We start from the raw sequence: 27,996 nt of genomic DNA, 5'->3' as shown, positions 1-27,996 counted from the left end.
GAAAGAAAATTTCCAGGAACTCTTAGCAGCTTCGTATAGGGAGCAGAGGAAGCAGGTGCTAGGTCCATCCAAGGCTGGGGTCAGGAGGGGCAGCACAGGGGAGGGTGTGTGAGGCGGGGTTAGACCATGCTTCATGGAACTAGCCCGTCGTAAATGATGCCGAAGAACGCAAGTGACGCCAGAGTGGAGGGGGTAGCCTGGGTTGGGCGGGCGGGGCGACTACAGGTGTCCAAGGGAGTGGCCAGGGCTGCAGAGGCTTCAGCTCAGAGAAAGGAATTTCCTGGTTGAGATCTTGAAAAAGGAAAATGACAGTTAACAGCTAGAGTCGAAAAAAGGAAAATGACAGTTAACAGCTAGGGTCAAGTTGGCGAGAATGAGAGTTTAAAACCTGAGGTCAGTGACCTAGCAATTCTACTCGGAGGCTGGCTGTCAGGGGCAGGGCGGGTGCTGCTAGTGGGTAGCTGCTTGCTTTTTGGGGTGATGAAGTGGAATTACATGGTAGTACAGCCTGTGACTGTGCTAAAAACCACTGAACTGTGTCCTTTAAAAGAACTTTTTTATTAAGTTTTTAATTTTAATTCCGTGGAGTTAACATTCAGTGTTATCTTAGTTTCAGGTGTACAACGTAGTGATTCAGCAAGTCTGTACATCACTCGGTGCTCATCATGACAAGTGTGCTCTTCATCCCCTTCACCTGTTTCATCTGGTCCCCCACCCACCACCCCTCTGGTGACCATCAGTGTGTTCTCTATAGTTAAGAGTCTATTTCTTGCTTTGTCTCTCTCTCTCCCCCCTCCCTCTCTTTTTTCCCTTTGCTCGTTTCTTAAATTCCACATGAGTGAAATCATATGGTGTTTGTCTTTCTCTGACTGACTTCCATCGCTTAGCATTATATTCTCTAGCTCCATCCACATCATTGCAAGTGGCAAGATTTCATTCTTTTGATGGCTGAATACTATTTTGTTGTACATGTATACCACCTCTTCTTTATCCGTTCATCTATCAGTGGACACTTGGGCCACTTCATAATTTGGCCATTGTAGATAGTGCTCCTATAAGCGTAGGGGTGCATGTATCCCTTTGAATTAGGGTTTTTGTATTTGGGGGGTAAATACCCAGTAGTGTAATTACCAGATCATAGGGTAGTTCTATTTTTAACTTTCTGAGGCACCTCCATACTGGTTTTCCACAGTGGCTACAGTAGTTTGGATTCCCACCAACCGCGCACAAGGGCTCCCCTTTCTCCACATCCTCACCAACACCTGTTGTTTCCTGTGTTGTTGATTTTAGCCATTCTGACAGGTGTGAGATGATAGCTTATTGTGGTTTTGATTTGCATTTCCCCGATGATGAGTGATGCTGAGCATCTTTTCTTGTGTCTGGTGGTCATCTATATGTCTTTGGAGAAATGTCTGTCCATGACTTCTGCCCATTTTTTATTGGATTAATTATTTTTTAGTGGTTGAATTAAGTTCTTTATAAATTTTGGATAGTAATCCTTTATCAGGTACGTTATTTGCAAATATCTTTTTTTTTTAAAGATTTTTTTTTTTTAAAGATTTTATTTATTTATTTGAGAGAGAGAATGAGAGAGAGAGAGAGAGAGAGCATGAGAAGGGGGAGGGTCAGAGGGAGAAGCAGGCTCCCTGCCGAGTAGGTAGCCCGATGCGGGACTCGATCCCGGGACTCCAGGATCATGACCTGAGCCGAAGGCAGTCGCTTAACCAACTGAGCCACCCAGGCGCCCTATTTGCAAATATCTTAAAAGAGTGAGTTTTATGGCATGTGAATTATATCTCAATTTTCATAAAAATCCCTGAAGTTAGTGTGGGAAGGATGGTAGGAAAAAGGAAGCAGTATGATATGTCAGCATCCCAAAGGACAATGGCAAGAATGGGTGGGGAGCAGGGTTCGGTCACATGCTCAGAGGTCTCGGAAGAGTGGAGGTTTCTTTAGGTCAGCACTAGGTTCATCCTTGTGCGGGGTCCCCTGATGTGGTGGTATGTCCTCAGGAAGCCTACAGCCTGGTTGGGCAGGGAGCTAACATCCAAGGCGCAGCTTTGAGTGATAGGAAATGACAAGGTGGCGGGGTGGTGACAGCAGAAGAGAAGGAACCCGATCCGCAGAGACATCTTGGGAAGAGCGACGGGATGTGGGACTTGAGCCTTCGGAGTGTTGACGTTCGCTTCCCCAGCCAGTGGCAGAGCACACCTCCTTTGAAGCTAGGCGGAATTCTGCCTTCTGACCTGCTTCCCCAGCTCACGTCTGGCCTCCCTGCCTCCAGTTTGGCAGTCGCCCAGGGTCATCTTTGGGAGCCGCTGCGGGGGAGAAGTTAATTCATTTGGGGACTTGAACGTCACTTCTGTTGCTTCCAGGTGGGACTGGTGTACATGTTTAACCTCATCGTGGGCACAGGTGCGCTCACCATGCCCAAGGCCTTTGCCACCGCGGGGTGGCTGGTCAGCCTGGTCCTGCTGGTGTTCCTGGGCTTCATGAGGTAAGAGGCTGGCACACGGGGGGCCGGGAGAAGCCTGCCCAGGGAGCCCTGACTTCTCTTCATTAACATGAGGAAGCATGCCTGAGGGGGCAGGCAGATGTCCCCGGTGAATCCTAACCAGGGTGGCCCAGCAACAAGAAAGGAGACACAAAGCTCTCCAGGTCTCGTGCTAGCAGTCACACAACCTGATCAGTTAAGAATCCAGACATCTGGCTAGGCTTTGGAATGTTTCACAATGATGCTCACATCGCTTCCCCAGCTGGTTGACTTTCCCTATTGTATACTTTCTTAATGGTACCATTAATTTTTGTTCTCCGAGAAAATACCGCCTAGCCCCAGAAAAAGAATCAGACAGTGATAAGGGAAGTCAGTTTGGGATTTAGAATTCGTTTAAGGTAGTTCATGCAGTAAGTGATAAACACACAGGTACACACATAATCAAGGGTTAACCTCACCTCACCTTGTGCCTGGGGGCAAATATGGGGCCAGTGCCTTCCCAGGCTTTCAGGGGCTCCTACTCCTTGAGCCACGTGTGTGGGCTTCCCCAGCTGCACTCCACAGAGGGGAGAGCCTACTTGAGGCTCCTCTCGGGGATTCTACGTGCAGGTGGGGACTCATTCAGCAAGTACCCTAGGCTCGTAAGGGATTTAGGATTGTGCATTTCCAGATAGGAATCCACAAGCTGCCAAAAAGGGGTAACGGAACACCTGGAAACACCCCCCGGGGTACCTCCCTAGGAGAGGCGACAGTGGCCACTGTTCTTGGGTGAACAGAACAAAGATCCCTGCCCTCAAGACTTTGTTCTCTCTCTCTGTGGGGAGACATAAGGAGTGGAGATAATAAGAGAATTGTAGAGTAAGTTGAAAGGTGATGAGTAACGTGGAAAAAAACCCTACAAAGCATGGGGGGGGGAGGTGGGGGTGATGGCAGTTTCCGGCAGGTTGTTGGTGGTCACGGAGGGTAGCGGTTCGGCAGACAGGAAGGAGGGAGGAGCGGGTGCTCTTGGAAGGATGACAGGGTTACAGTTGAAGCCAGTGAGGACCTCGAAGAGGCTGAATAGGATAAGAGAATGCCCACATTTCTCTGTTCCTTTACCCAATTTCTTTTGGGGGTTTTGTGGCCACCCGTGGGGTACTGGCAGCCAAGAGCCCTAGAAGTCCTTGTCCTTCTGTGACTCTGCTGTCCCCTTTAAAGGACCTTCAGCATGGGCAGCCATCTGAATGGGAAGTGATTATTGGGGGCCCCCAAGTAGGGGCTGCCATGTCCCCTCCCTGCTCAACCCATTTATATTTGAACATGATCGATGAGTTGGCTTCGTGCAACCATGAGAAGCCTCTTTATGCCTTAACTAAGATTGATTCTAGTTTTATTTGCAAAAGGAAAGGAAAATCTGAAGTCCTTAAAATGGTCACTTAAGCAAGATGAGAAACCTTTCTAGAAGGTGTGAGGCGCCGGAATGGGAGTTTCAGAGCTGGCTGCCCTCCACCCCGCAAGATGGAGCGGGTGTGGGTTGAACGCCTGCCCCGCTGGGCTGAGCGGTCAGCCTGTGGCAGGCAAGGGCGCTTGAGGAGGACTGGGGTGGAGCCTCGAGAAGGAGGGAGGTGACTGTGCTGCTGGGGTTCAGCAGGGAGGGACATAGTCCTCGGGTTTCTGGGCATCAGCTTTGCTGAGAGGAAGAGCGAAGATGGCTTTTCACTCTAGTCTGACTCCCCAGCAAACGTCTGCTGCCACCTCCCAGTGTCCCTTTCCATTCAAGCCGTAAAAATGTAAGCTTATTTTTACATTATCTAGATTGTTAGGAAAGTAAAGGTACTGCCAAAAAAGGAAGGAAGGAAACATGGAAACACATTCCGGAGCCAAATGTCCCTTTTCAGTTATCCATGCTTGTGCTCCTGTCCGTGAGTGTGTGTAACCACTCATCTGTGTCCCATCAAGGACAGGTGAGAGCTGCCCACACCCTTCCCCGAAGCTTTCAGAAGGCCCCCTGTGAATCGGCCTCCTCCCCGCCCTGCCCCCAGCAGGCCCCTTCTTGGTGTGTGGCACCGCATTGCCCCACATCCCCCTTCCCGCAGGCTCACACTCTACCCCCCCATCAGCCTGTTGCACACCCCTCTCTCCCGTGCATCAAATCACATTCTAAATGTGGACAGGGCAATCAAGGCAAGCACGCCAGGCGTCACGTGCACACACATTTTATCAGGTCAGATGCATCTCGAAAGCTCCCTTGGGAGCAGCTCTCAGAAGAGAGATCGCTTTGGACTTGCTGGTCTGGTCAGGTCTTAAAATGGTTTTTCCTGTTTCATTGTGCCACCTCTGACCTCCTACCTGCCCTTGGCAATTCCCCTGTGGCCTTCCCCTGCAGCTTTGTGACGACTACCTTCGTGGTAGAGGCCATGGCGGCAGCCAACGCTCAGCTCCACTGGAAGAGGATGGAAAACCACCAGGTGTGTGTATTGCCCTTTCTCCGGGTGGTGCCTGGGTCCAACGCGTGTCACGAGAGGCGGCCCTTGGGGGCCAGTTCTTTCCCCCCCGATGGATGGCGGGCTCATGTCCACAGCACTACTCTGAGACCCTTGTCCCGGAGCTGAGGCTTGACAGCCGCATACGCTTAGCGAGCAGATGCAGTCTCTGCTCTCTGAACGTCATGTCATGGGTCCCTTGAACCCTTAATTGAGCTTGCTCATCATTGTGAACCCCAGAACTGTGCTGCAGCTTCAGATCTGACATCTGAGTGTCCGCACCTCCTAGTGTGGCAGCATGGGGGTGCTGGGGGGTGCCCCTGGTCAGAGAGCATGGAGGTGCTGGGGGGTGCCCCTAGTCAGACACCTTCTGGAAAGAAATAACAAAGGAAATGGGTTTTTCAGTTTTCCATGGGTTTTCTGTAGCGTTATGTGCCCCCTCCCCGCCCCACCCCTCCTAGGAGGAGGAAGATGACGACTCCTCCACGGCCTCTGACAGTGATGTCCTTGTCCAGGACAACTACGAGCGGGCAGAGAAACGGCCCATCCTGTCAGTGCGTAAGTCTTGGGGTTCTGGGCCGGCTGGCACCTCCCTCTGGTCCACAGGGTTCCCTTTCTTTATAGAGAGGACGGGGAGTCTCTACACAGACCCTCTGGCCAGATCACGAGCCTGGGGTCCCCGCTTCACCCTGCTAGCTCCCCCACTTGCTAATGTTTGCAGCTTGGGTAGATTACTTACCTCAGTACCCAGGGCACACTGGAAGCTCGAATAAATGTGGGGTGTCTGACTTCATCCTCCTGTCCCACCGTGCATGCATGCCTGACCAGTCCCATCCCGGGTCCCGCCGAGCAAGCCAGGGCCAAGTGTCCCAGCTCCCCCCACCCCATAGCCCCCTCATCCATAGCGAGCATCCCTGGAATCCCTTTCTGTAGACTGTTTTAAAATATTTCAAGTGCGAAACATTACAAGTTTTCACAAGAATTTGAAATGCTTTAGGATTTCCTTACTGTGGAGAATTTAGTGAGCTCAGGACCTCCTCTAGGAGCTTTTCCAAATGAAAACTGCTTCCTCTTCCTTGTTCATTTGGCTCCACAGAGAGACGTGGATCTCTGAACCTTTTTGAAATCACAGACCGGGTGGAAATGGGACAGATGGCCTCCATGTTCTTCAATAAAGGTATAAGTTCTTTCTCAAGGTGGGGTGAGGGCGAAGGGGGGTACTTTCCGACAGACCTTGACAGCTAGGGATGGGGCAGGCGATGCAGAGGAGCAGGCTGTGGGCCAGCTCCCAGCACATTTGAGCAGCCACCTTGCCGAGAGGCCTGAAGCGCTCACATTGTGTTCCTGGATCCCTCCCTGTTCATCAGCGCTAGGAAGAGAGAAGCAGCTACTTGGTTCCTCCTGCTGGTAGAGGTCAGGAATCCTAAGCAGCTTTCCAAGGAAGGAAGCCAATGGAGCCGGCTGGTAGCTTTGTGCCTCTTGCTTGATCGCTTCTGACTTGTCTCTCTTTTCTCCTGGACTGTTCAGTCTAGGACAACGCAGGGCAGATCCCTGTGATGGTGGTAGGATACACCGTGCACATGCCTGTGTGTACCTGTGTGTGTCTCTCTCTCTCTCTTTCTCTCTCTCTCTCTCTCTCTCTCTCTCTCTCTCTCTCTCTCGTTTTCCGTCCGCCCCCCCCCCCGCGCCCTGGTGGCCAGCAGAGGGCGCAAGGAGTCCACGCACGGGTTGCTGTCTGGGAATCTGTCTAACTACGAGCCCTCTCCACCCTGTCTGCTCCGTAGTGGGACTGCCTGCAGCCAAGAGGATCCCCCTGCCCCAGCTCAGATGTTCAGTGACAACTGTTGTTCTTTGGGAAGATGAGCTGTTTAAGAGCTTAGCTTTTTAGTGCCCAAACCTGCCCATTCCCCCTTCATAGACAGACAGATCTCAATAAATCCTCTTCTCTGTAAGGATTTTCTCTTTGGGAGATTTTCTGCCCCTTTGTCACAGCCCCTGTTTGCAGGGGGGGCATCTCCACTGGCTCTTTCTAGTCTTGAATGTGGTTGCAGTAACTCGAAGCCTGGGGGATCATAGAAACCAGTCTTCTTGACTGCTTCTCAGGACATTAAGCATTCGGTTTATCACTGGTGGTGTGATTTGACTGTCCAGTCTGGAAGATTATGATCATCAGCCAAAGATTGCCTCCCTACCAGCTTCACAGAGGGTTCCAGAATCCATGAAAACCAGATTGGTTGTGTGCAGCCCGCTCTGTGCTTTTCCTGTATTCTGTTTCTATCTCTCCCCATCTCATTAGATGAAGATAAGAGTGAACATTTCCTCTTGGCAACCGCACGCAGTCCCCCTCCAAATGCGGGCTTTGGAAAGAAGACGTACATTTGGAGAGAGGACATAACACCTTTGAAACTCCTTTCCGATTAGCATGTTTTACAGTCCACTCTGATTTCTTTAACAATTCTGGGAACCCATGTGTTTTTTGTTTTTGTTTTTTTCCCCATCCCCTTACAGACTAGACTTCTAGTTCATCCAGATCTAATAGGAAAGGAGCACACTCATACGAGAGCAGCCTCACACTCAGGGGACGCCTTCTCCTCTGCTTAGGGTTTCCCACACTCAGCACTGTTGACATCTGAGCTGGCTCATTCTTTGTCTTGGGGCCCATCCTGTGCATTGTGGGAGGCTGAGCAGCATCCTTGGCCTCCACCCACTAGGTGCCGTAGCACCTCCGAGTCATGACAACCAGAACATCCTCAGACCTTGTCAGCTGATCCCTGGTCGGGGTGGCGAGGCGAAATCCCTCTCAGCTGAAACCCACTGCTCTGCCCTATTCCTAATTCAAGGGTCATTCTCCTCCCCATCGGAAGGACTGCCACTCTCCACAACAAGCCCCCTTGGGGTCCAGGCTCACTTCTTGTGACTAGCAATGCCAGGCCTCATCATTACTGTCTTCTCAGGAAGCTCATTGATCCTCCCGTTTTGTGTTTAGTAATGAAGTTTATTGATCAGGGAGGGCCAATGGCAGTTTATAAACGGCTGAAACTGCAGTCCACAGGTGAGTGGAGGAGAGGGTGCGTGGGGAGGGGACAGTGCCTCTCTGCAGAGAGCACTGGCATCAGAGCAGAAAGACAAGCTGAGGCACAGGCTGTACCTGGGGCCTGGGGTGTGAGTGGCAGCCAGACCCCAGGGGCCACTGAGCTTGGACATCGATGCTATCTGAGGCCCTCTGGGGTTCTTACAAGGACCGTATTTTCCTAGTCTTTTTTCCCCCAGACTCCTCGGAGCAGAGCTGACCTCAAATAACCCAGGAGGAACATGTCCCCGGCTTTCCCCTTGGGGACCCTAGAGGCTCTTCCGAGCCACCAGCATTAGAGGGGGGCTGTCACTTTGTTTTTCTTTCTGTTCTCAGAGAGGCCAGGAGCTTGAGACCCGTGATATCAAACACGAGCAGTCAGTCTGAAGGGAGTTTGGACTGGCTGTCTGCGGCCATGACCCTGAGGTTGTAGGGCCTGGATGCTTTTTTCAGAGCTGTTACACCTGGTCTTTAAAGCTGGAATCACATATGGAATTTAGCACAGGTGGAATTCTCACTGTACAGGATGGGAGATGGTCGGGGACTTGCCACAGCCAGGAAGCGAGATCAGTGGCACTGGGGCTGGAAGCTGCGTCCCCATCTCCTGGTTCAGGCCCCACCAGGGGGAGAGGGGAGCAAGGTTTGCCTCTGCAGAGGGAGCTTCCACGTGCACCATCCAAAGGCAGCATCCTCCCTGGCAAACATTCTGACCGTGAGCTCATCTTGCACACGCCCTCCTGCTGCCCCTTCTGTCACCAGCACCCCAGGCCACGCCTTCCCATCCCCGGGGCTTGGTGATCAGTCAGACTCTGAATGAGGCACTTGGTCTTTGGAAATCAGGGGCTTTTTACCCTCTTGATTTCAGCTTCAGAAGCTGGACCGTTTTTTGTTCTCTTTGCTTTTCAGGTCCTCAGTACCAGCCTTTCTCATAGAGTCCTGTGTTTGGCTGGTCCAGACACACGGGCTCAGGCTCCTGACTCAGGGCCTCTCTCCTCCTCCTGCCCAGCAGCCTGTCCCAAGCATGAAGGCCCCTCTGATCCTCCCCAGCCAGCCCTGCACTTGCCCGGATTCAGAGCCTCTGAGGCCTCCAGCCCCACTTAGCCTCTCCGAGGTGACCGTGACATCACGGGCAGCCGTGTCTCCTGCCACATCACAGTGTAGCCAGCCAGAACAAGCCACGGGACTTAGTTGTTTTCTTTTTGTAGAAAGTAAACAGCCTGGAGAAAGGAACGGTGTGGAAGAGGTCGAGACCTGACTGTCAGGAAGGAACACAGGCGCCCCTGTGACTCCCTGACAGTGACTCTGTTCCTTTCAGTGGGGGTCAACTTGTTCTATTTCTGCATCATCATTTACCTGTATGGGGATTTGGCCATCTACGCTGCCGCCGTGCCCTTCTCCCTCATGCAGGTGACCTGGTGAGTGGCCCCCCCCACCACCACACTGGCTGTAGTCAAACAGCCTTCCTCGGCCAGTCAAGGTAGTTTTGGTAGAAGCACAAGGCCCAGCCAACATGTCGGCATCTGAAGCATGGAGAGGCCCGAAGCCCTTTTCTGCGCATCCCACAGCTGGCTGCGCTCTGTCCTTTGGAAGCCCGCTCAACACCGCTGTCCCCCTCCCTGCCCCATTGGGAAGATGCCTGGGATCCCCACCGGGGGCCCCCGAGTCGCTGGGAAGTGGTGTCACATTAGTAGGTGGCACCTGCCCAGAGAGGGGAGACTGTGATTCCTGGCAAGTGAGGTGGTCGGCCCGGGAGCAGCTGCGGTGGGCATGGAGGCTTGGTGGTGGAACGTTCCATCCTGCTTTCCGCCAAGCGGGGGCCACACTGAACCACTCTTCTCTTCATCAGCAGTGCCACTGGCAACGAATCCTGTGGTGTGGAGGCCGACAGCAAGCACAACGACACGGACCCGTGCTGGGGGCCCCTGCGCCGCGTGGACGCCTACCGCATCTACTTGGTGAGTGGCCTCGCCTCGGCCCCTCGGCCCCTGCCCAGCCTGGCTGGTCGGGGGCATTTGAACTTTACTCTCTGATCGAGCTCCCTCCCCAGAGAGGAGGGTCTACACAGCTTCCCGCTCTGGCTAGTTACTGGGGCCATGGTTCTGGGCAGAAACCGTGTCCCGTTACTGAGAATCTAGCCTTCGTGTCTGGTCACACATGGCTCGGAGTTGGCATTCGGGACATTGCCAGCTCCTGGCTGTGAACTCTTGTAAATTGAGCTCGGGGTTTGAGGGGCATGGCTCTTAGCACAGCTCTTCAAGAGTGTCAGAACGAATCTCCTGGAGACTTGCCACGTTTTGACCTTACTGCTGGCCAGCCCAAGAGCAAATGGGAGGTGCCGGGCTTCCTGACTGGGCAGGCGGGACTGAGCCATCTTATGGTTGGACCTGACCACAAACAGGCTCTCCAGATAGGGAAGGATCAGCCCAGCTCTGTCCCTGTCTCCCCTCCTCCCCACAGGTGGGGGAAGAAGATGAATCTCTAGGCTGTTCTCGACTGCTTTGTGCCATGGGCAGGAGGGGCGGGTTGGAGCTGGATACCATGCCAGACGGGTCTTGGGTAATAAGACACGAAACCACAGGCCGTTATTTATCTCTGCCTGCTTTGTGGGCAGGACTCAGAAATGCTTCCCTTGCCCTTTTGCAGCATCTATTAATATTCTCTGCCTCTTCTTGGTCCTCCTTAACCCCGACACAGATTTAGGTGTGCGAGGTGACACACAGTTTGACACGTGGCCACTTGGCTGATTTGGAGCGGGAGGCAGGGTTCGGGAGAGAGCCGAGCCTTTCAGGGAGTTGGCCTCCTGACTTAATTACCCCCATCCTGGCAAAGGTTTCGGCAGGCCCTGCCAGCTGGTATCTGGTTCTGAGTTTGTTAACCCAGGGCCACTGAATGGTGGGTTTGCCTTCCCATTCCCACCCTGTGGACCTACTGAAGCCAGCCTATGGCCCAAGCCTGGGGAGAGACTGGTTTTCTTCTCCTGCGTTGCCAGAGCGGTCGGATGGTCTGGTTTTTGTCTTGCGAGTTCACCCATGACTAGAAACTTGTCTCTTAGTAGAATCATATCTCATATCCCCCCACCGCAGGTCTGGTAGGAATTTGGTAGCAAGTTAATTCCCTGGCACAGTTCCCCACTTCCCCTCCCCCCGCCAGGAGGGGGAGGGGGAGATCAGGAGGTCAGCACAGCTGAGGCTGTTAACCTCTCAGCATTTCAACAAACTGTCATTGATAAAATTAGCAAAAGTATCAGTGAGTGTAACGACCCACCTGGACCTCTAACTGGCAGAAGGAGGACGGGAGGAAGGGGTCCAAGAGGCTCAGCACGGACACAGGAGCATGTCCAGGGCAGAGGCACCTGCCAGAGGGACCAGACCTCAGCTGGGTCTTTCCAGGAGAGGCTGTTAGAGTCTGTGCTGAATCTGCCTGGCTCATCCCCTCCCCAGCAAGACAGATACGGAGTGCTAGGAATATTGGCCACTGCCATTCGCCTGGTAAATTATTGAGAAGCATTATTAGTGCTTTATTAAATTGTTCCTTCACTTATTCCTGTAAACATTCCACATGATGGGAGCCTCCCTCCCTGAATCTCAATAACTCCCTGACGGAACAGAAGGAGCCGTTCAGGAAAGCCTTCACCTTGCATATACTGTGCTTATAACTCCTAGGGCTGATTGCCACCCGGCCTGTGAAAGCTACAGAGATGGGAAGGGTGAGCAGAAGCAGAGCCTTGTTCTCGCTGGGTGGTTGTCCCCCTCCCCCACCTCCCGGGCCCCTGGTGGGGGCTTGGCGCAGCAAGTATTCTGTTGAGATGTGCTCTTCTGCCTGGTTTGGAGAAATTTAAGGCAGACGGAACTCCACATTGTCTCAGGAGTTACTTTACAACTCTGCGTGTGGCTCCCAGGGTGTGTGGCTCCTGAAGAACCGTGCCTTCTGACCCTCCACGCTGGGCGCTGGGCGTCCGCCCTCAGGCCTCCCCTGTCAGGGAGCTGGGACGGATTGGCAAACTCGGAGGTTTCCTTCCTTGGTCCTGAGCGGTCTGTTGCAGGTGAGGACATCTTCCCGTCCCCAATCTGACCCACAGGGCTCAACCGTATGTCTTCATTCCCTCAGGTGGCCTCTTCAGATCATTAAGGAGGAGGGTTATACTCCTCCCCCTACCCCTCAGTCATTCATGTTCAGAAGATTGTTCATCCCTTCTAGAGACTCCCACTGCACCTCTTTCTACCTGCGGTTTCTGATTTTGCTGGCAGCGAGACTTCACCAAAAGGTGAGGCAAGGTGGCAGGCAGCTTTAAAGCACCCCCAGCCCGTGCACAACCATCTCCTTGTCTCAGGTAGATGATGCACCTTCCCAGCCGGCGTGTTTCGAAGGGCCTTGTAATAACCATCTCTTCACTGCTATTTTGGGACAGTCCATTCTGGGGAATAAAAGTACAGGCTTTTATTTTGTGGTTTAATTTCCAGAAAGTCCTCTGGAAACAATCTTTTCTGTGTCTTCCCAGGAACGCTACTGAAATGCACACACAGAATGAGGATATTTGGGGTATTAACTATATACCCAGAGGCCAGCCTGTGCATAGCATCATGATAAGAAGGGAGCTTTCTCCCAGCGGCTCCCAGTCACCTCCCAAAGCCCTTGACCTTAACAGATGGAAAATTCCTCCTCCCGTCCACCCTGCGACCTCCGTCCACATCCTGTGATTGCCAGTGCAGCTGATATGAGTCAGTCTCTCCCTCTCCTTCCTTGGAGTAGCCACAGAGCGGGGCACTGGGAGGCAGGGGTCCCGTGAGTCACACGTGCTTTCCAGGGCCGTCCCCACAAGCCACTGCAGCTGGAGCCTTCAGTGACCTGGGCCCTGGCAAGAGCCCATGAGAATCAACATCAGGACCTGCTATCAGCTGGCCTTGGATTCTCAGAACCCCACCACCCGCCTCTCCTGCTCCTTTGAAGGATCAGTGGGAAAGTGTTGGGTGCCCCTACTCTTTCAAACCAGTAACCTCGCCTCCAGGCTGGGGAATATCTTGGGATTCTTTCTGCAGAGCTTCTCTGGCTTTGCTAGAAAACAAAGTCAGAATTGAGCACATCACTCTCTCCTATGCCGTGAGAAGGAGCCACGGACCAGGGGTGAAGTGGTACTAGGATTGTACGGAAATCATTTCCGTCCAGGATTCCAACCGTCCCCAGTGTCTGGGAAGCAGGTTGTGTGCCGCCGTCCCCTGGAGTCCAGGGCACTGCCAAGTACTCGTTCACTTCCTCATCCCAGCAGCGCTTCGCAGCCCGTCCCTCACACCCCCTGCCCCAGGGCCTGGCCCTGTAACTGCTGCCGTCCCTTAGAGTGTCAGGGGGAAGCCCTGGGGCCGCAGTGGGACTCCCCGAGGGCCAAGAGCTCCTCACGGTTCACAGGAGCGGCCTTGGCCTCTTACAGGTGGACAGATGCCGCTAGGTCACTGGCAGCCCAGCAGGCGCCGGCCCAGCAGAGCCGGGAGCACAGATGGCAGAGCGGGCTCATCCTGCCTGGAGACTCGGCCACAAACTGATGGTATGGAGCGGGGGCCCCTCGTGGGCTGCCTTGGGGCAGGACAAGGTCACCCTGGCTTGCCATCCTGCCTTGACACAGGAGCCGTGAGATCCACCTCCAGGGCCTGGGTGGCCCGGGGGAGAGATGGAGGCCTGCACGTGCCTGGCAGATGACCTGTCACCTTCTGCTGGGCGCCCCCTTTAAGAAGCAGGGTGTGTGTTGGGGGCTGCGTGGGAGTTTCGGGAGTTCTGTCTGCTGGGCTCTTCCTACACGTGTAGGGCAGTCCGATTCGGGCTCACGTTAACATCGGAAGGGTCTTCTAGGCTTTCACCGAGAGTCCGGTTTCTCCCTCTGCCAGGAAGTCGGTTTTCTGATTCCGTCTTGGCTCAGGCTTATGCAGCAGTAATTGTATCTGTCGTTTGCAACATTTAAAACAGCATGCAGTCCCTTTTTTAAAACCCCGGGGTCTCTTCCTAAAACGGGTAAACGTCCTTTTTGTAAGGAGGTGGAGAGGGGAGTGACGCACCTGCGTGGCTGTGCCAGGCCTTGACCGGCCCTTCCCGTGGCGGCTTTGCGTGGGTGTGACGCATTACCGCTTACTTTCTCCTTTCCCATTGGGTCCTCCCAGCCGCACAGTAAGGCCCGTGGCATCATGCCACTTTACGGCAGAGAAAACTGAGGCTTGAGGGCTGTGACTTCCCCTGGGCCTGGCTTCCATGGGGGGTTACCATCCCGTCCTCCGGCCCCGGTAACAGACTTGCTAGGCTTGCGGGCAGTCCTGCTGGCGAGGCCAGAAAGAAGGGGTGGGTCGCGCCTGGTCATCAGCCCTTGGAGCTTGATGTTTGCAGAGGGGTGGGGCGACGCTGCTCAAGGATGGTGTCCTTTCAGTGATCCGTGTCCACACACCCTGTCTGTCTGCTTGATTGATTTGCTGTCTTTCTTGCTGCCCCTCGCTCCTAGATAGTGGAGCAGACTTCTCACATTCGCTCAAGGAGCGCTGGAGTTGGACGTGTCTTCCCAAGGACGTTTCCTGTCCCTCCCACAGTCCCTTTCTGTGTTCTTTCAGCATCAGCCACTGTGCCCTGGGGCTGTGGCATCTGCTAATAAGTGGGTCACCGCTGCCATCACTTGAATATTTATTCTTACCAATTCTGGGGCAGGAGGTGGCCTAGAGGCCTTCAGGACCAGCGAGGAGGGAAACAGTGTGGCACAACGAGTTTCAGCAGCCGCAGTGACTTGACAGGATGTGGGGACTCTCGGGAACACCGCCGGCTGCCCCAGAGCACAATTCCAGTAGGACACGCATGGACGCTGCCCCTGGATTTGCCACCGTCAGGAACCTGGAGTGGAAGGCAGCAGCAGTTAGCTAGGAAGGGTGGCCCCAGAGGGCAAATGAGCTGTCTCTATGGAGGGCTTGTGGGCTGGCTCCATCTGGAAGCAGAGAGCAGAGCCCTAAGCTCACAAATGGCCTGATGGCAGTTTCCCTTCTCTGGGCCACCGTGCCCTCCTGTCTGACGCACATGGGTCGGGACTCAGTAATGGACCAAGAGATTCCTGGCTGCGTGGGCTTACTCCTGGGGTCTGGAACATCAAAGTGTACCTTTTGTAGGATGGTGACCTACCAGGGAAGCCCATCTTTTTTTTCCCCTTCCTCCCCACAATGTGCTTCTGGTCACAAGCTCCCCTTCTCGCATTCTGGATGCTCAGAAAGGTCCGTTTTGCTTGGCCTCTCTCTCTCCCCCGCCTCGTGAGAGGATGCCAGTCGTACTGGGCAGTCACTGCAGGTGCAGAGGGAGGGGTAGCCCTCGGGACCCGTGCCTGGTCGACACCGGGAACTTGGCGTGGGGGTGGTCTGCAGTGTCTTCAGCCGGTTGCACGGTGTCCTTATGAGCCTCTCCCCCATGTGCTGAGCCTCCACCTTCAACCCATGATCCTGGGTCTCGATGACAAATGACTTTCTGCCCGATGCCCCAAAAATGCGTGGGCCCACTACCCAAACAAGAGCTGGGTCTCTAACGTTGAGGGATTGCTGACTTCAAACAAGCACCAGTGCTCACATTGAAGTGACTGACTTGAAAGGATTAGCTTGTCTCTCTTTTTCAAGGAAATCAATAATACAGGGACAGGCCTGTGTTTTTCTCTCTCTCTCTCTCTCTCTCTCTCTCTCTCTTTTTCTCTAGGGAGCTGTCTATATATTTCATCCCGGGAATGGCCTCTTGGTTTTTGGTGTGCTTTCCATTCCCCCAGCCCAGTCGTTTCTAAATGAAATTCAGATTGCTCTGTCACTCACTCCAGCACTGTGGTTTGTCTCCAACTCCTGCCAAGGGACCCTATGAGCCCCCAGCCCCCCGCCCATCACCCACGGCTGCCACTGCTCCCGCCGCCTGGGCACAGCCTCCTGCACATCCCCAGTGCCTGCCCAGCTGCTGCCCAGCATTGCTCTGGACCAGCCCTCACCTTTCGGTGCAGACCTGGGTAGCACCTCCCTGGGCCATGGCGACTGCCCCCTACCCCACCCCCAGCACCTTTGGGTGTTGGGGCTGAGCTTCCTCCTCCAGCTCCGTGAGAGATTATTGTTTTTATTTTTACTGTGCCTCTCAGGGACATGGGTTCTGTCGGCTGGCGTTAAGCCCGCCATCCATCACCCCCACATCCTGCCTCTTCCATGGCCGACACCCGATACACCAGCATAGAGAGTGACACTTAATCCCCAGTGCTCCCAGTAAAGATACCAGGTGATGGGAATTTGGACTAGTTTCTCCTGGACAGCCCCCACCGTCCCTCCCCCAAGTCTCAGAAGCTGCCCGTTGCCATTGGTCAGGGTCCTGCGTTCTCTACTCTGACCTGGTGGGTGGAGGGCACTTACATCCTAGCTCCTGAGCCCAGACCCCCTCGTCACAATGGCAGTTTGAGCATCTCTCTGCCCTGTTAGAATGTCCCAGGTCCCTGCCCCCATATCCATTGTCTGGCAAGTCACGAGTACGAGTACGTGCTTATAAACACCACTTGCCCAGGGCAAGCTGTTTTGACTCCTGGGCGCATGAGCAGATCTCAGATAAATCGGCCTGGATTCTCATCCTTCCGCCCTACCCCCTTCCTCAGTTCAGCCAGGGAGGTGCCCTGGGATGGGGGAAATCATCTTGTGTGCCATCACCTGGCCACCCCCACCCCAGCATGCTCAGCTCTTAAGAAACCCTACTGTATGAAAGTCCAAATGCATAAAACAAACTAGGGGTAATTATTTGTTACAAAGTTTGTTGGTTTGCAGGACTGGCTGCAGGTTTCTTTTAAGTACTTAGTTTTTCTAATGGGTGTAAAATGTTATTCTATGAAAACTGAGTATTTATAAATAGAGCTTTTAGAAGCCTCTCTCTCGTAAAGGTAGTATCCAGGTGTTCACGTGCAAAGGTGCAGCAATCCAAAGCCTGGTTCGTGTGGAAGCAGGCAGACATAATGTGGGGTTGGGGTGGACTCAAGCAGCCCACCGACGAGAGAGCCAGGGATGCACACGCTCTTGCGCACATGTGCAGCCTGGGAAGCTTCGCGGGGCTTGTTAAGTGTATACCCACGGCCCACGCTCCTGCGCAGGCCAATTTGGTTGGGAAACTTCCAAATAGGTCTCCGTGGGGAGTGCTCATCCCTGCTGGGGACCTTCTGCACTGTGCTTTTTCAGGACCGTTTTATCCACACTCCACGCTGATCCCAGGCAGCCCAAGCTGGAGGCTTGAGTGCGCCTTCTCCATGAGCGGTACAAGTGGGGATCAATGTCTGTTGCTCCTCGCTTCACAAGCGTCCTGGGCCGACCCTGCCACCAACCTGAGTGCGTTTTCAGCCATTCCCCTCAAGCTGCTCCAGGCTAACCCCAAACAGTTCAGCCCAGGCCATCTCCATGCTCCACATCCCCTCTGCTTCCAGCCTTCCCTTTCTGGGACTAAAAGTGACTTTGTTTTCTTGAAGAAAATATCCTGGTTGATTTCACATCTTCCGCTCCCCTCCTCCCCACTTTCTGTTTCATTTCCCCCAAAAGTACAGGGGAAAAAAAAAAAAAAACCATCATCTAGAACCCAACAGCCCCTGCTAAGTGGTTTTAGAGGAAGGTGGAATGTTCTTAAATATTTTGTGTTAACCAGGATGGGAACCGTAGCTGCCAACCCGTTTTCCCCTCCTGCCCTGTGTCTGTCTGATGCTTTCATTGCATTGAGGACCCGTGGTACTCGCGGGGGCCCTGCTGAGGTTTGTGGGGCTCTGGCTGCTCCCTGAGCGATGCTCACTTCCTGATACCGGGTGTCTGTTGTGAGCAGAATCTGGTGTCTTTCTAAATAGCGCCCCAGGGCCCCAGCAGTAATTGCTTAATTAAATAAAGCACTCGTTCTAAAGTAATAACTATGCTCCTCCGTGTTGCTGGCATCCCAGCCGGCGGTGCTGGCCATGCAAACTGTGCCGAGAATCAAAGTGTCTTTGGGCACGTTCTCCAGACCGCAGGCCCGCCCAGAGGAGAAAGCAGGAGCCGAGGAAGTCCAGAGGGTTTGCAGCTGGCAGAGATGCCTGGGGCCCGAGCGTGATGGGCATCAGGAGAGCTGAACAATTAGGGTGCATATTAATGATGACATCTGATAAATTAGCAGGAGCTCGGGCTGTCTCGTGGATGAGCTGAGAGCAGACCAAGGTACATTTTAATAAGCCTTCAAGTGCAAAGGGAGGTGCTGCAGAGCACTTTGCTGAGCAGATGCTTCGTGGTGAGCGTGAATCTGGAAGGAATGGTCACAGAGCGCAGCAGGGCATCGTGAGTTTGGCTCTGGGAAGGACTTCCTCTAGCCGCGGATTGAGACGTTCTCTGGAAACCTTGACAAGAGGAGGGAAGAGACGGCCGGTCCGGGTGCGGGGTGTCGACTGGTGGGGCTGTGACGCGTAACCCTCACCGCTGTAGGGAGGTTGTGCTCCACCCAAGAGACAGGTACATGGCCCCTAGGAACCCTGTCCAGCTCTTTGCCTTCCCCCAGGTCAGCAGCATGAGCCTCAACTGTGTTTCAAGGTTTAGTGCCAGGAACCATCTTCCGGTACTTGTTAAAAATATACATTCCTGGGTTCTACCTCCAGCCCAGTGTAGCAGAGCTAAGGCTTCAAGGCCCAGGAATCTGTACCTTCAACCAGTTCTGAGGAGAAATCTGTGTCCTCTCCCCTTTGAGAAATCCGGCTGGCTGAGGGCCTGTCCCCGTGGTAAACAGTCTCCCGGGGAGAGGCCTGCTCTGGTCTCCCTTAGAGAACTGCCCCCAGGCTGCCACTGTGGAGGCAGCCGTCAGGGTCTCCCTGTGCCTTGCCTCCTCCAGGGGAAGACAATGGCCCCACGTCCGCAGGTGTCCAGCCTGGCGTCACAGGTAACCTGCTGGTGATGCCTCACGCACTTCAGTGCAGACAGAGAACATCATTCCTCGAACCAGACTGTTCTCAGGCTCTGGGTGTCCCCAGGAGCAAAGGGGCTCCAGCAGCATCCCTTTGCTAGTGCCTTCTTTGTTAACCCAGGGCCAACAGGTCCCTCCTGCGTCCCTACGGGCAGTGCTCTTGGCTTCCTCTTAGAGCCCACAGCGTGCCAGCCCCACGGAGAGGCCTTTCACTCCTACCATCAACTAGGGAGGAAGCTGGGCATGTGAGTGCAATGTCTTATACCCAGGTGGGCAGAGCTTGTTAATCAGCCAGCTTGATGCCCTATCTCCCCTCCCTCCCCACCTCCAAGGTTACTCGGTGTGTCGGCAAAGACTCCTGCTCCCCAATCTGTCTATTTCGAGGTCTGACGTCAGCAGAGAAGGGGTGGAGCCAGTTTGGCTTGTGCTCCTCTCTGCAGGGCTCCTGTGTTCTGGGCACCTGACTTCCCTCCCTCGCTCCCCTCCCGCTCCAGCGCAGAGCAGTCCCACCGCGTCCACTCGTCCTGCACAGAGACAAGCGGCCAGAGTGGAGTGAGGCAGGGAAGGCGCCAGAACACCGACGGCCGTCAGCTGGCATCTCTCGTCCAGTGCTGCACAAACTCCAGGCAGCCTCCTCACATCCTCAGGGCGGGGACACTAAAAGCAGTCAGATGCCACCTGGCTACTGGGGTTGCCAACAGCTCGGCAGGTTCTAAGGCCCAGGAGGCCCGTGCACCAGCCGCCAAAAGTATCTCAGCCTAAGTCCTGACAGAATCAAGTGGTTGGGGGATGATGGGTGGGTGCTTTTCTCCAGGGTTGCCGCTGAGGGGCAGGATGGACGGCCCAGGGGCTCCCCACCCCCTTCCCTCACAGCAGAGTCTACCTGTTCCCCTCAAGGCCTCTTGTTCTAAGGACCTCTGAGGACCAGCTGACCCCTAGCCTGGCCCCTACAGCTCTTCCCAGGCCCTGGGTCAGATGGCCCAGCCGGAAGAGTACCTCTAGCTTTTTCATGTGTGAGGCGAGGCACAGCCCTGGGGGAGTAGTGCTGTCTCCCCTTCATCTCCCCTTCCTTGACATTCCGCATAAATAGACCACGACACAGAGCTGGTGTTGATTCTCCCTGAAGAGATTTCAGTGGCTAAACAGTGAGCACCAGTAAGACAAGCCTGCAGTGCGGGAGAAAGTAACATCTTGGCATCTGCTCGCTCACTCTGGCTCCCACAGGGCTCGCCGCAAGGGCCCAGGTGGCATTTTTTCCCATTTATCGTGTGGCCCACTAGCCGGGACATCCCTGCTGTGCCTTCTCTCTTTTGCCCCCCAGAACAGAGTATAGTCCCTTTTAAGCCTTGTCCCATTAGGACCCAGAGGAGTCTTCCCCAGAGGACTCAGGAGAGCCTGAGGCAGGGCTCAGCCCCCCTCCGTTTAGTGCAGGCCTGGCGCCTCTGGCAGAAGAATTGTTCCAAGGCCACAGAGCTTTTCTGTTAACTTCATTCTTTCAACATTGGTTTTAGGTAAATGTGACTGTCATTTCCCTGCTTGAAACCTGTTAGAAGTTCCTTTCCATAAGGCAACATTTACGCTCCTTCACATGGTGTGGTCTGCTCCAGTCTCCTTCTGGAACCTTCTCTCTCACCACTGACCCACACTCACTGGCCACTGTCCTCCAAAGACGCTGGGTGCTTTCACGACTCTGGCCATCAAGTGCTTTTCCCTTTCTTCGGAGTCTGACGAGCACTCACTCGTTCAGAACTGAACTCAGGGGCCTCCTTTCAAGACACCTGCAGTCATGACTCTCCCCCCAACCCCTGCCATGGCAATAATTGGACTTCCATGTGTATTCGGTTACTTGGTCTCCCTGTGAGCATCTCGAGGTCAGGGCTGTACCTGACCCATACGTCTGGAACCAGCATGGGCCTCACAGAGGGGGCAGTTGCTCTGTGAACATTTGAACGAACACGAGCACTCGGATGTGCTGCCCCTGCGGGGTCCGTGGCCAGCGCTGGTCCAGTCCCTCCGTAAGCCCTTGGGGCTGCTGATGCCCACGGCTCATCAGGGCTGACAGCCGCTGCTCCCGCCAGAAAAATTCCACATCCCGCTGGCTTCTCCTCTTTTCCCAAAGGCGTGGGTCATCTTCTATGCCTCACTGCCAGGACAAAGTGACCCCACAGCATGGCCTTAGGGGCACCCTGTCTTTGGGGGCTGAAGGCAGAGGGCAACAGCCAGGACCTGACCACATGCCAGGAAGTCTAGGGTGGCTCCCCCATCTCTCTGCCACCTCCTCATTGGTGCCTAAAATGCAAGCAGTGAAGTGTTAGGACAGAGGCCACCTCCAAAGGCAGGTGTGTTTCTCCAGACAGAGCCCCCCACCTTGCTCTCACACACACCGTCTTGTCCGGCCCACCTCCTGTCCTCACTATCCTTAAAGGCCTCCTCGGTCAAGGTCAGGCCTCTGTCTTCTCACCTGGGCAGGTGGGTGTGGACCCATCTCTCTCTCTCTCCCTCTCTCTGTCTCTCTCATGCTTGTAAGGAGCCAGGCTGCCCTTAATAAGCCTGATGGCGTATAATCATTAAGTGAGTGACTATGTGGGTTTTCCACAATATTTATCATCCCCCCCCACCACCACCACAAGGGTTACAGCTCTGGCACCAAATCCTTGGAACTCTGCCCACCACCAGGCACCATCTGGCTTTTCAGCAGAGAAAGAGACAACACAGGCACACAGGCCTGTCCTCTGATAGGGGGTTGGGGGGACAGCAGATGTGCCAGGCTGACAACACCGGGCCAGCCCAGCCCTCCGCCCCTGCCCCCGAGGGAGGCAGCTTTGCTGGGGGTGGAGATGATGGAGAGACTTTCTCTAGGGCATAACCCAGGGAGGCAGTAGACGCCCGAAGAAGGGGGCTGGCCTTGAATACACACAGCCGAAGTTCTGATCTCAGCCACGTATCGGTCGTTACAAGGTCTTGACAAGTTACCTTATCCCCTTTAGCTCAGCTTTCTAAACTGGAGCCAGTAACCAATTCCCAGGGTGTCGGGGTCAAGAAGAGGTCTTCGATGGAAGGTGCTGTGTGTGGACACTCAGGCGGTGTTAGTGGTGTGGATTCCCTTGTCTCCAAGGCAAAGCCTTCTCTGGGTGACGGCTCAGAGGCAGGGGGAGGCTCTGGGGTGAGAATGGCCTGTTTGTGGGCACAGTTCTTCTCCCTGCCAATAGCATCCCCTCCAAATGCGGCGCCAACCATCTCCCAGTTGGGGGCTTGGAGGTGATTGGGTAGGGGGACACCTGGACAAGGTATGTGGGACTTGTCCCTATCCCAGAGGCTGGGGCCAGAGATTATGACGTGATAGTGAAGACAGTTGCCTGGGAGCCACAGCGTGCGTTCTGGAAAGACACAGTCTGCGTCCTGTGGCGGTCACCATACGTGAGCTGTTTCCCGGCGGTGCACAGCCAGGCCTCCGGGTACTGAGGGGGCCCTGCTGTGGGTTGTAACCTGTCAGTCCCTCCCAGGAAGCTCCTTGTCCCACACATCTTCAACACCGCATTCGGCAGCCAGGCTCCGGGATGAGTTTCTTGATCTTTCTTTTTTGCCATCCATGGGTTCAGGCGGAGATGTGCTTTCTTTTTTTTCTTTTTTTTTTTTTTTTTCTTTGGCCTCCCAGAGGACAAACCATAAAGATAGGTTACAAACCTCAGGTCCCTAACTGAAGATTTCTATCTCATCTAAGTAGGGCAGGGGATGTTTAGAGCAGAGGGTTCAGAGAAGGAGGTTATTTGGGTCCTTTCCTAGGTCTGCTTTGTTTGCAGTTGCCTTGAGAAAAGAGAAGCCGGAGGTTTGGAGGAAGGGACCTGGGGATGCTTTTTTTTTTTTTTTTTTTTTAGAATGGTGTTTTGTTTTTGTTTTAAATGTTTTATTTATTTATTCATGAGAGTCAGAGAGACAGAGAGGCAGAGGCAGAGAGAGAAGCAGGCTCCCCGCCTAGCAGGGAGCCCGATGCGGGACTCGATCCCAGGACCCTGGGATCATGACCTGAGCCGAAGGCAGACGCTTAACCATCTGAGCCACCCAGGCGCCCCTGGGGATGCTTTCAGCTGTCAGGTGGTCACAGGCGGCCTTCCAGTCGGTGTGTTTGGGGAGCAACAGAGCCCAGGCGCCCTGGCCATCTCCAGGCTGACAGGGCTGGGATCGGTGTCACCCAGGCTCCCCGGGTATCGGCCAGCAGCACTCCAGGGGCAGGACAGCCCTGCGTCCCGCCCTCCCCCTCGGAACTGGTGCGTCTGGTCTGGGAGTGCCTGTGTAATGGCTGCCGTTCGCCTGCCGGCCTCCTGGGAGCAATTCCAACCTCTCTGTCAGGAGGTTCTCATCCTTCCTCTTCTGTGCCGACCCCTTCCCAGCTGCCAGGAGGGGACGATCTGGGCTTGTGACAGTAGGAGCTATCTGCATGTGCAAGGTTGGGCCTGCCGCCCCCTCCGTGGCTTCTCAAAATCATGCTCCCAGCAGCTCCCCAGTTCGACGTCGAGACAAGGTTGGCACCAGTCGTTCGGCAGAACTTGTTCGGGTGCGACCTCACCGGCCCGCAGGTGGCTCTGCGGGGAGGGCGCCTCAGAGCGTCATCCTCTTCCCAGTTAATCGGGCAGTGGGACAAGTCTCTCCTGCCCGACCTCCTGATCCTGGTCTGATTGGCTGCCGTGCGGGATTGGTTTCTTGCCTCTGTTCTGTAGTTTGGGGGCCGCTAAGAGCCTCTTCCAGCCTCTTGCAGCTTCTTCCAGCAAGTGCACACTTGCCTCTTGCAGGTAGGACATGTCTCTGCGCTCACGCCTTCCAAGTGGGGCTGAACCGCTTGGCGTGCGTGGACTTGGTTTTCTGCTGCAGGACGTCTCGAGGTGATAGCTGGAGAAGGGTATGTGCTCCAGAAACACACTTCTTCAGAATATCTAGGCATCAACTGTCCGTCTTTATTTTCAGGCATTCCCTGAATCTTCCATCTCTCGGCCCATTCAGTAAGCATTTCCCAGTCCCTTCTAGGTGAGGGTGGTGGTGGCACAGGGACAATAAGATGCGGTAACTTGCCCTCAGCAGCACCTTCAGGGGGTGGGGAGTGATGCTCATCTGTGCTGTGGATGGGAGGGTGTGCTCCATCTGTCTCCATTACTCCTCCACCAGGGAAACAAAACTCAAGGGATGGATGGGTGAAGGGCCGGCAGCATCTCCATCATGGTTGGGCTGGTGTCTGAAGCCCAGCAGCCTGTCCTGGCAGAGCCCCCTCCCACGGCAAGGCTCCGCTCGTGCTCTGGGCCAGCCCTTCACTGGGCTGGGCCTTCAGAAGGTGGCTGCTGAGCTCTGCCCTGTGGGAGAACCCCCTTCTCGTGGAGTTTCATGTGCAAGCACCGATCCCTGTGGATCTGGATCCTGTGGACTCTAGATGGTGTGATGCATCCCATCGTAGGGTTTTGGCAAATGGGCTGTGATAATGGTTCGCTGGGCTTGGTGCACAGAGGCTGCCGCCCCGGGTTCAGATGCACACCTGTTGTCGGGCTCTCACCGTCCTCTGCGTGGTGGCTGATCCTTTCTGTTTGGTTGGGATGAACTTGAGCTCCCACAGAGCATTCAGGCCATTATTTAACTTGGGTGCAGGTGATGGAAATCCATTAAGAATAGGAGCAACCTGATGTTCTTTGGCTGGAGGTCCTCACTTGGCCCCTGCTACTTGGATTCCCTGACCTGGGGTGTCTGGAAGACCAATGGAGTGTGGTGTGGGGTGTGAGAACGTGGGTGTGTGCCAATACCGTTGGGGATCATGGTCAGGGCTGATGTTTGTTGGCCACCTGTGCACACATGACATGTTTTGAGAGGTTCACTTGCACTCTGGGGTCTCATGGTTAGCCAGGGCAGCACCAGAGGCAAACCCTGGCCCGGTGCCCACAGCCCTGAAGCCTGTGGTCCCTCCGAGGTCCCTCGCTGACTCAGAGCTCCTCTCCTTTTTTGTGGATGAATTCCCAGACATTGTCATTCAAGTTGGGAAAATAAAAACTCCCAAACCGAAGTGTACACAGCCACTTGAGAAATAAAAATAGAATCCTTGAACACTTCTTCGCTGCACTTCAAGGACGCCTTGAAAGTTCAGTTCCCGTTTAGGGATGGGTTCATGCTGCGTTGTCATTAACCCCAATTAACTCTTAACCCTTGGCTCCCTGGAACCAGGGCCGCCCTGTAATCTGGGTGCTTGTTGCCTTTGTCACTTGAGATAGCCTCCAGGATCTGTGCAGAGCTCAGCTGAGCCATCAGCGCATCCCCGCCTCTGCTGGAACCAGCATCGTGCGTGCCAAGACCACATATTCCGTAGTCAGCCCCTGGGGATCCCCACGTGTTTAGGGCAGATCGGGCAGTGTGTCGGCATTCCACGTTCTAAGACTTGTTACTTCATCACTTGGGCTAAATTAACAGAGAAATCAAACCCTCCACACCACCCCAAACCCTAGACCAGGAAGGCTCCAAGTGGATCGGCTCGCCTTTTATGTTGACACTCCAGGAGCTGATGGGTGGTGTGCAGAGGCAGCTGCTGGTGGCTGAATCCTAGTCTCTTGGAAGCTCCCATCTTTCTGCACTGTGGGAGCCATAAGCAGATGAGCCCCAAAGCCCTCATTTTTAGAGGAATTAAATAAATCAGGCCCTCCAGGAACTGGCCATCCAGCAGGTCCCCCCGGCCCGCCACCTCCTCTGTGTTCATGGTAGGGCCAGCTCCAGGCTTTCTCCGGCCCTGGAAGTCAGAGAACACACAGAAGGGGTTGCGCTTTGCTGGCCACTGCTGGCTTCCTTGACCATTTGGCCTTCGTCCCCACCAGATGCTGCCCCTTTGTTGAGTAGGTTGGGGGACAGGGCCTCGAGGGAGCCTTCCCTGGCTGGATCGACAGTCAGCTAACTGCTTCTCTGCTAGATTTTCTCACTGTCCCTTGTTGCAGGAGGTAATTCGTGTATCAGTCTTTGTCCCGTGGACTGGCTCAGAGGTTCTTAGGACGTTTGTTCTATATGGTGGTCGTCTCTTTAGCACATTCTTCTCTCCTGTCTTCCCTTTCCTCCATGAACAGCAGGCCCTCTCTCTCTCTCTCTAGACCCCCTCCCTGCCCTTGCTCCTTTTTGAGGGAGGTGAGATGGACTGTGGGTCTTGTTGAATTTCACCCAAGTTTAAGTTCTGATTAGAAGCTGCAGTTCACTGCACATCTTCCCAGCAGGAAAAGAGATGACAGCAAACAGGATTTGGGGCTTTAATTTTGTTTTGTAAGAAGAACTGGTGGATGGCCAGTTTGTGACTGGGAACTATGAATCCACTGTCTCCCAGAGGTAGACATGGAAAGAGTCCCTGCTTTGAAGACCTTTAGGTTCTTGACATTAGATTTCTTCTAAGACATCACCCCTTCTGGGGGCCAGGTGGATTCAGAGCGGTCACAGCCCTCTGGGGTCCGAGCCCCTTCCTTGCTGGGGGTCCAGGGAGAGGTGGCTGATGGAGGGCAGCCGAGAGCCCCGGGCTCTTCTCAGAGAGGCCTTTTCTTCTTATTAGGGCTAAATATCATTCTCTTCTAAAACCAGTGGGTCCACTCAGAGCAAATGCTGTTTCAGTTTGCTCTTCCTAAATCAAAGCATGTTGATTTCACAACTGTTTGAGGAAAGGAGTCTTTTCCTGACACAGTGAGCCGCTGTCGGGCAGGGCAGGTGGCTTGCCTACCTGTGGGCTGTGCCCTCAGCCAGCTCAGACACTGCCCGTGGCAGGAGGGACTGGGAGAGGGTACAAGGCAAGTCAGCAAGACTGGGGTTGCCTCTCCCCCCGCTGTGGGGTTACACCTCTCCACCAGACACTTCCCCACCAAATTCACTGTATTCTGCAGGTGTTCAGTGGGCATCTCACATGTGCCAAGCCTCCCTGGGTGTTGGGGTGAACGAGGATGCAGGCCTTGCCATCATGCTGCTCGCACTCTGGGGTTGGGGGCGGACACACAAAATTAACCCATGAGAAAGCAACTCAGAACCTACCAGAATTAGGCAATGTGGTACCGTGTGTTTGGTAATCCAGTCAAGAGCCCTAGGGAGGAGCTCCGTGCGGAGGAGACTGGTCCCTGAGTAGAGCTTCAAAGACAATGGGAGTAAGGGAGGTGGAGAGTGAAACTCCGTGCCAGGCGGGTGGGATCACGAGGGTAAAGGCATGAGGCTGAGAAGTGGTGCAATGTGGGGACAGGAGGTGTCGGGAAAACAGCCTCTAATGGGATGCGCCGTGGATCGTATCAGTCAGAGGGATGGGGTCAAGAGACTCCCACTCACTCCCCTCAGCCGCCTTCTTAACCGTCAGCACACCTCCCTGGTCCCTCGGCCCCCTCATCACTAAAATGAGGCATCATCAGCTGCCTGGCAACCTCACAGATGGCCAGGCGCTTGACACGAAACCGCATGCGTGAGCACTGTGTAAAGCACGGGGGACCCACAGCATCAGGCGGTGAGGTTCCCCCAGCACAGCGTTGTCGTGAGGCTACGGTCGGCAGGACCAGCAGCAGGGAGACAGGGTCGAGGTGGATGTGTAGCCCGCAGCCAGGCCTCGGCTGGTTTTGTGGATGAAACGAGGTGGAGTTGAAGAGGGAGGCAGGTGGGGAGCATGGCTCACCCTCAGCAGCTCTGACTTGAGAGGTGGAAAGATCCATTCTCTTACGTAGCATGTGCTTCTCCCATAGCTGAGGGCTGGCTGCTCACACGGCTCCGAACCACTTCCAAGAGGAAAGTGGTGGCTTGAGTGAGCGGCTAGCCTTCGGCTCCCAGACGCCAGCTGGCACGTGTGGGCATGAGCATCTGCCCTTCGGGGTCTCAGCAAAGCCACCATCCTGTCCTGGGAATCACCAAGTGCAACCCACACCGGCCTTTCCCGAATCTCAGACTGATTCTGAGGAGGGGATTCCCTTCCCGCCTCAGGCAGGCAGAGGGCTGGGATCTATTCCCTTGCCATTGGGTCTCATTTCTGGCAGAGATGTGCCTCCTCCTGCCAGCCCTGTCCTCTGGGCCACGCACAGTTGGGTCAGCCCTCC

General features: G+C 54.6%; 1 protein-coding gene across 4 annotated transcripts in view; it reads left to right on the top strand.

The window, feature by feature from the left end:
- Positions 1 to 27,996, top strand: part of SLC38A12 (solute carrier family 38 member 12) — a 53,538-nt gene that overhangs the window by 6,133 nt on the left and 19,409 nt on the right. For 3 of the 4 annotated variants that reach the window (XM_081804545.1, XM_081804546.1, XM_081804548.1), the window contains 6 exons: positions 2,376 to 2,497; positions 4,860 to 4,941; positions 5,418 to 5,514; positions 6,053 to 6,133; positions 9,342 to 9,441; positions 9,873 to 9,981. In XM_081804545.1, the coding sequence (XP_081660671.1) occupies positions 2,376 to 2,497; positions 4,860 to 4,941; positions 5,418 to 5,514; positions 6,053 to 6,133; positions 9,342 to 9,441; positions 9,873 to 9,981 (591 nt within the window). The remainder of the gene's footprint in view (positions 1 to 2,375; positions 2,498 to 4,859; positions 4,942 to 5,417; positions 5,515 to 6,052; positions 6,134 to 9,341; positions 9,442 to 9,872; positions 9,982 to 27,996) is intronic. The other variant, XM_081804547.1, reaches the window with a different exon arrangement.

The sequence above is a fragment of the Leptonychotes weddellii genome, chromosome 15 (genome assembly GCF_054177405.1).
Source record: "Leptonychotes weddellii isolate Sample4059 chromosome 15, ASM5417740v2, whole genome shotgun sequence".
Taxonomy (NCBI): domain Eukaryota; kingdom Metazoa; phylum Chordata; class Mammalia; order Carnivora; family Phocidae; genus Leptonychotes; species Leptonychotes weddellii.
Note: the sequence above shows the minus strand (reverse complement) of the source record. Positions and strands in the feature narration are given on the sequence as shown.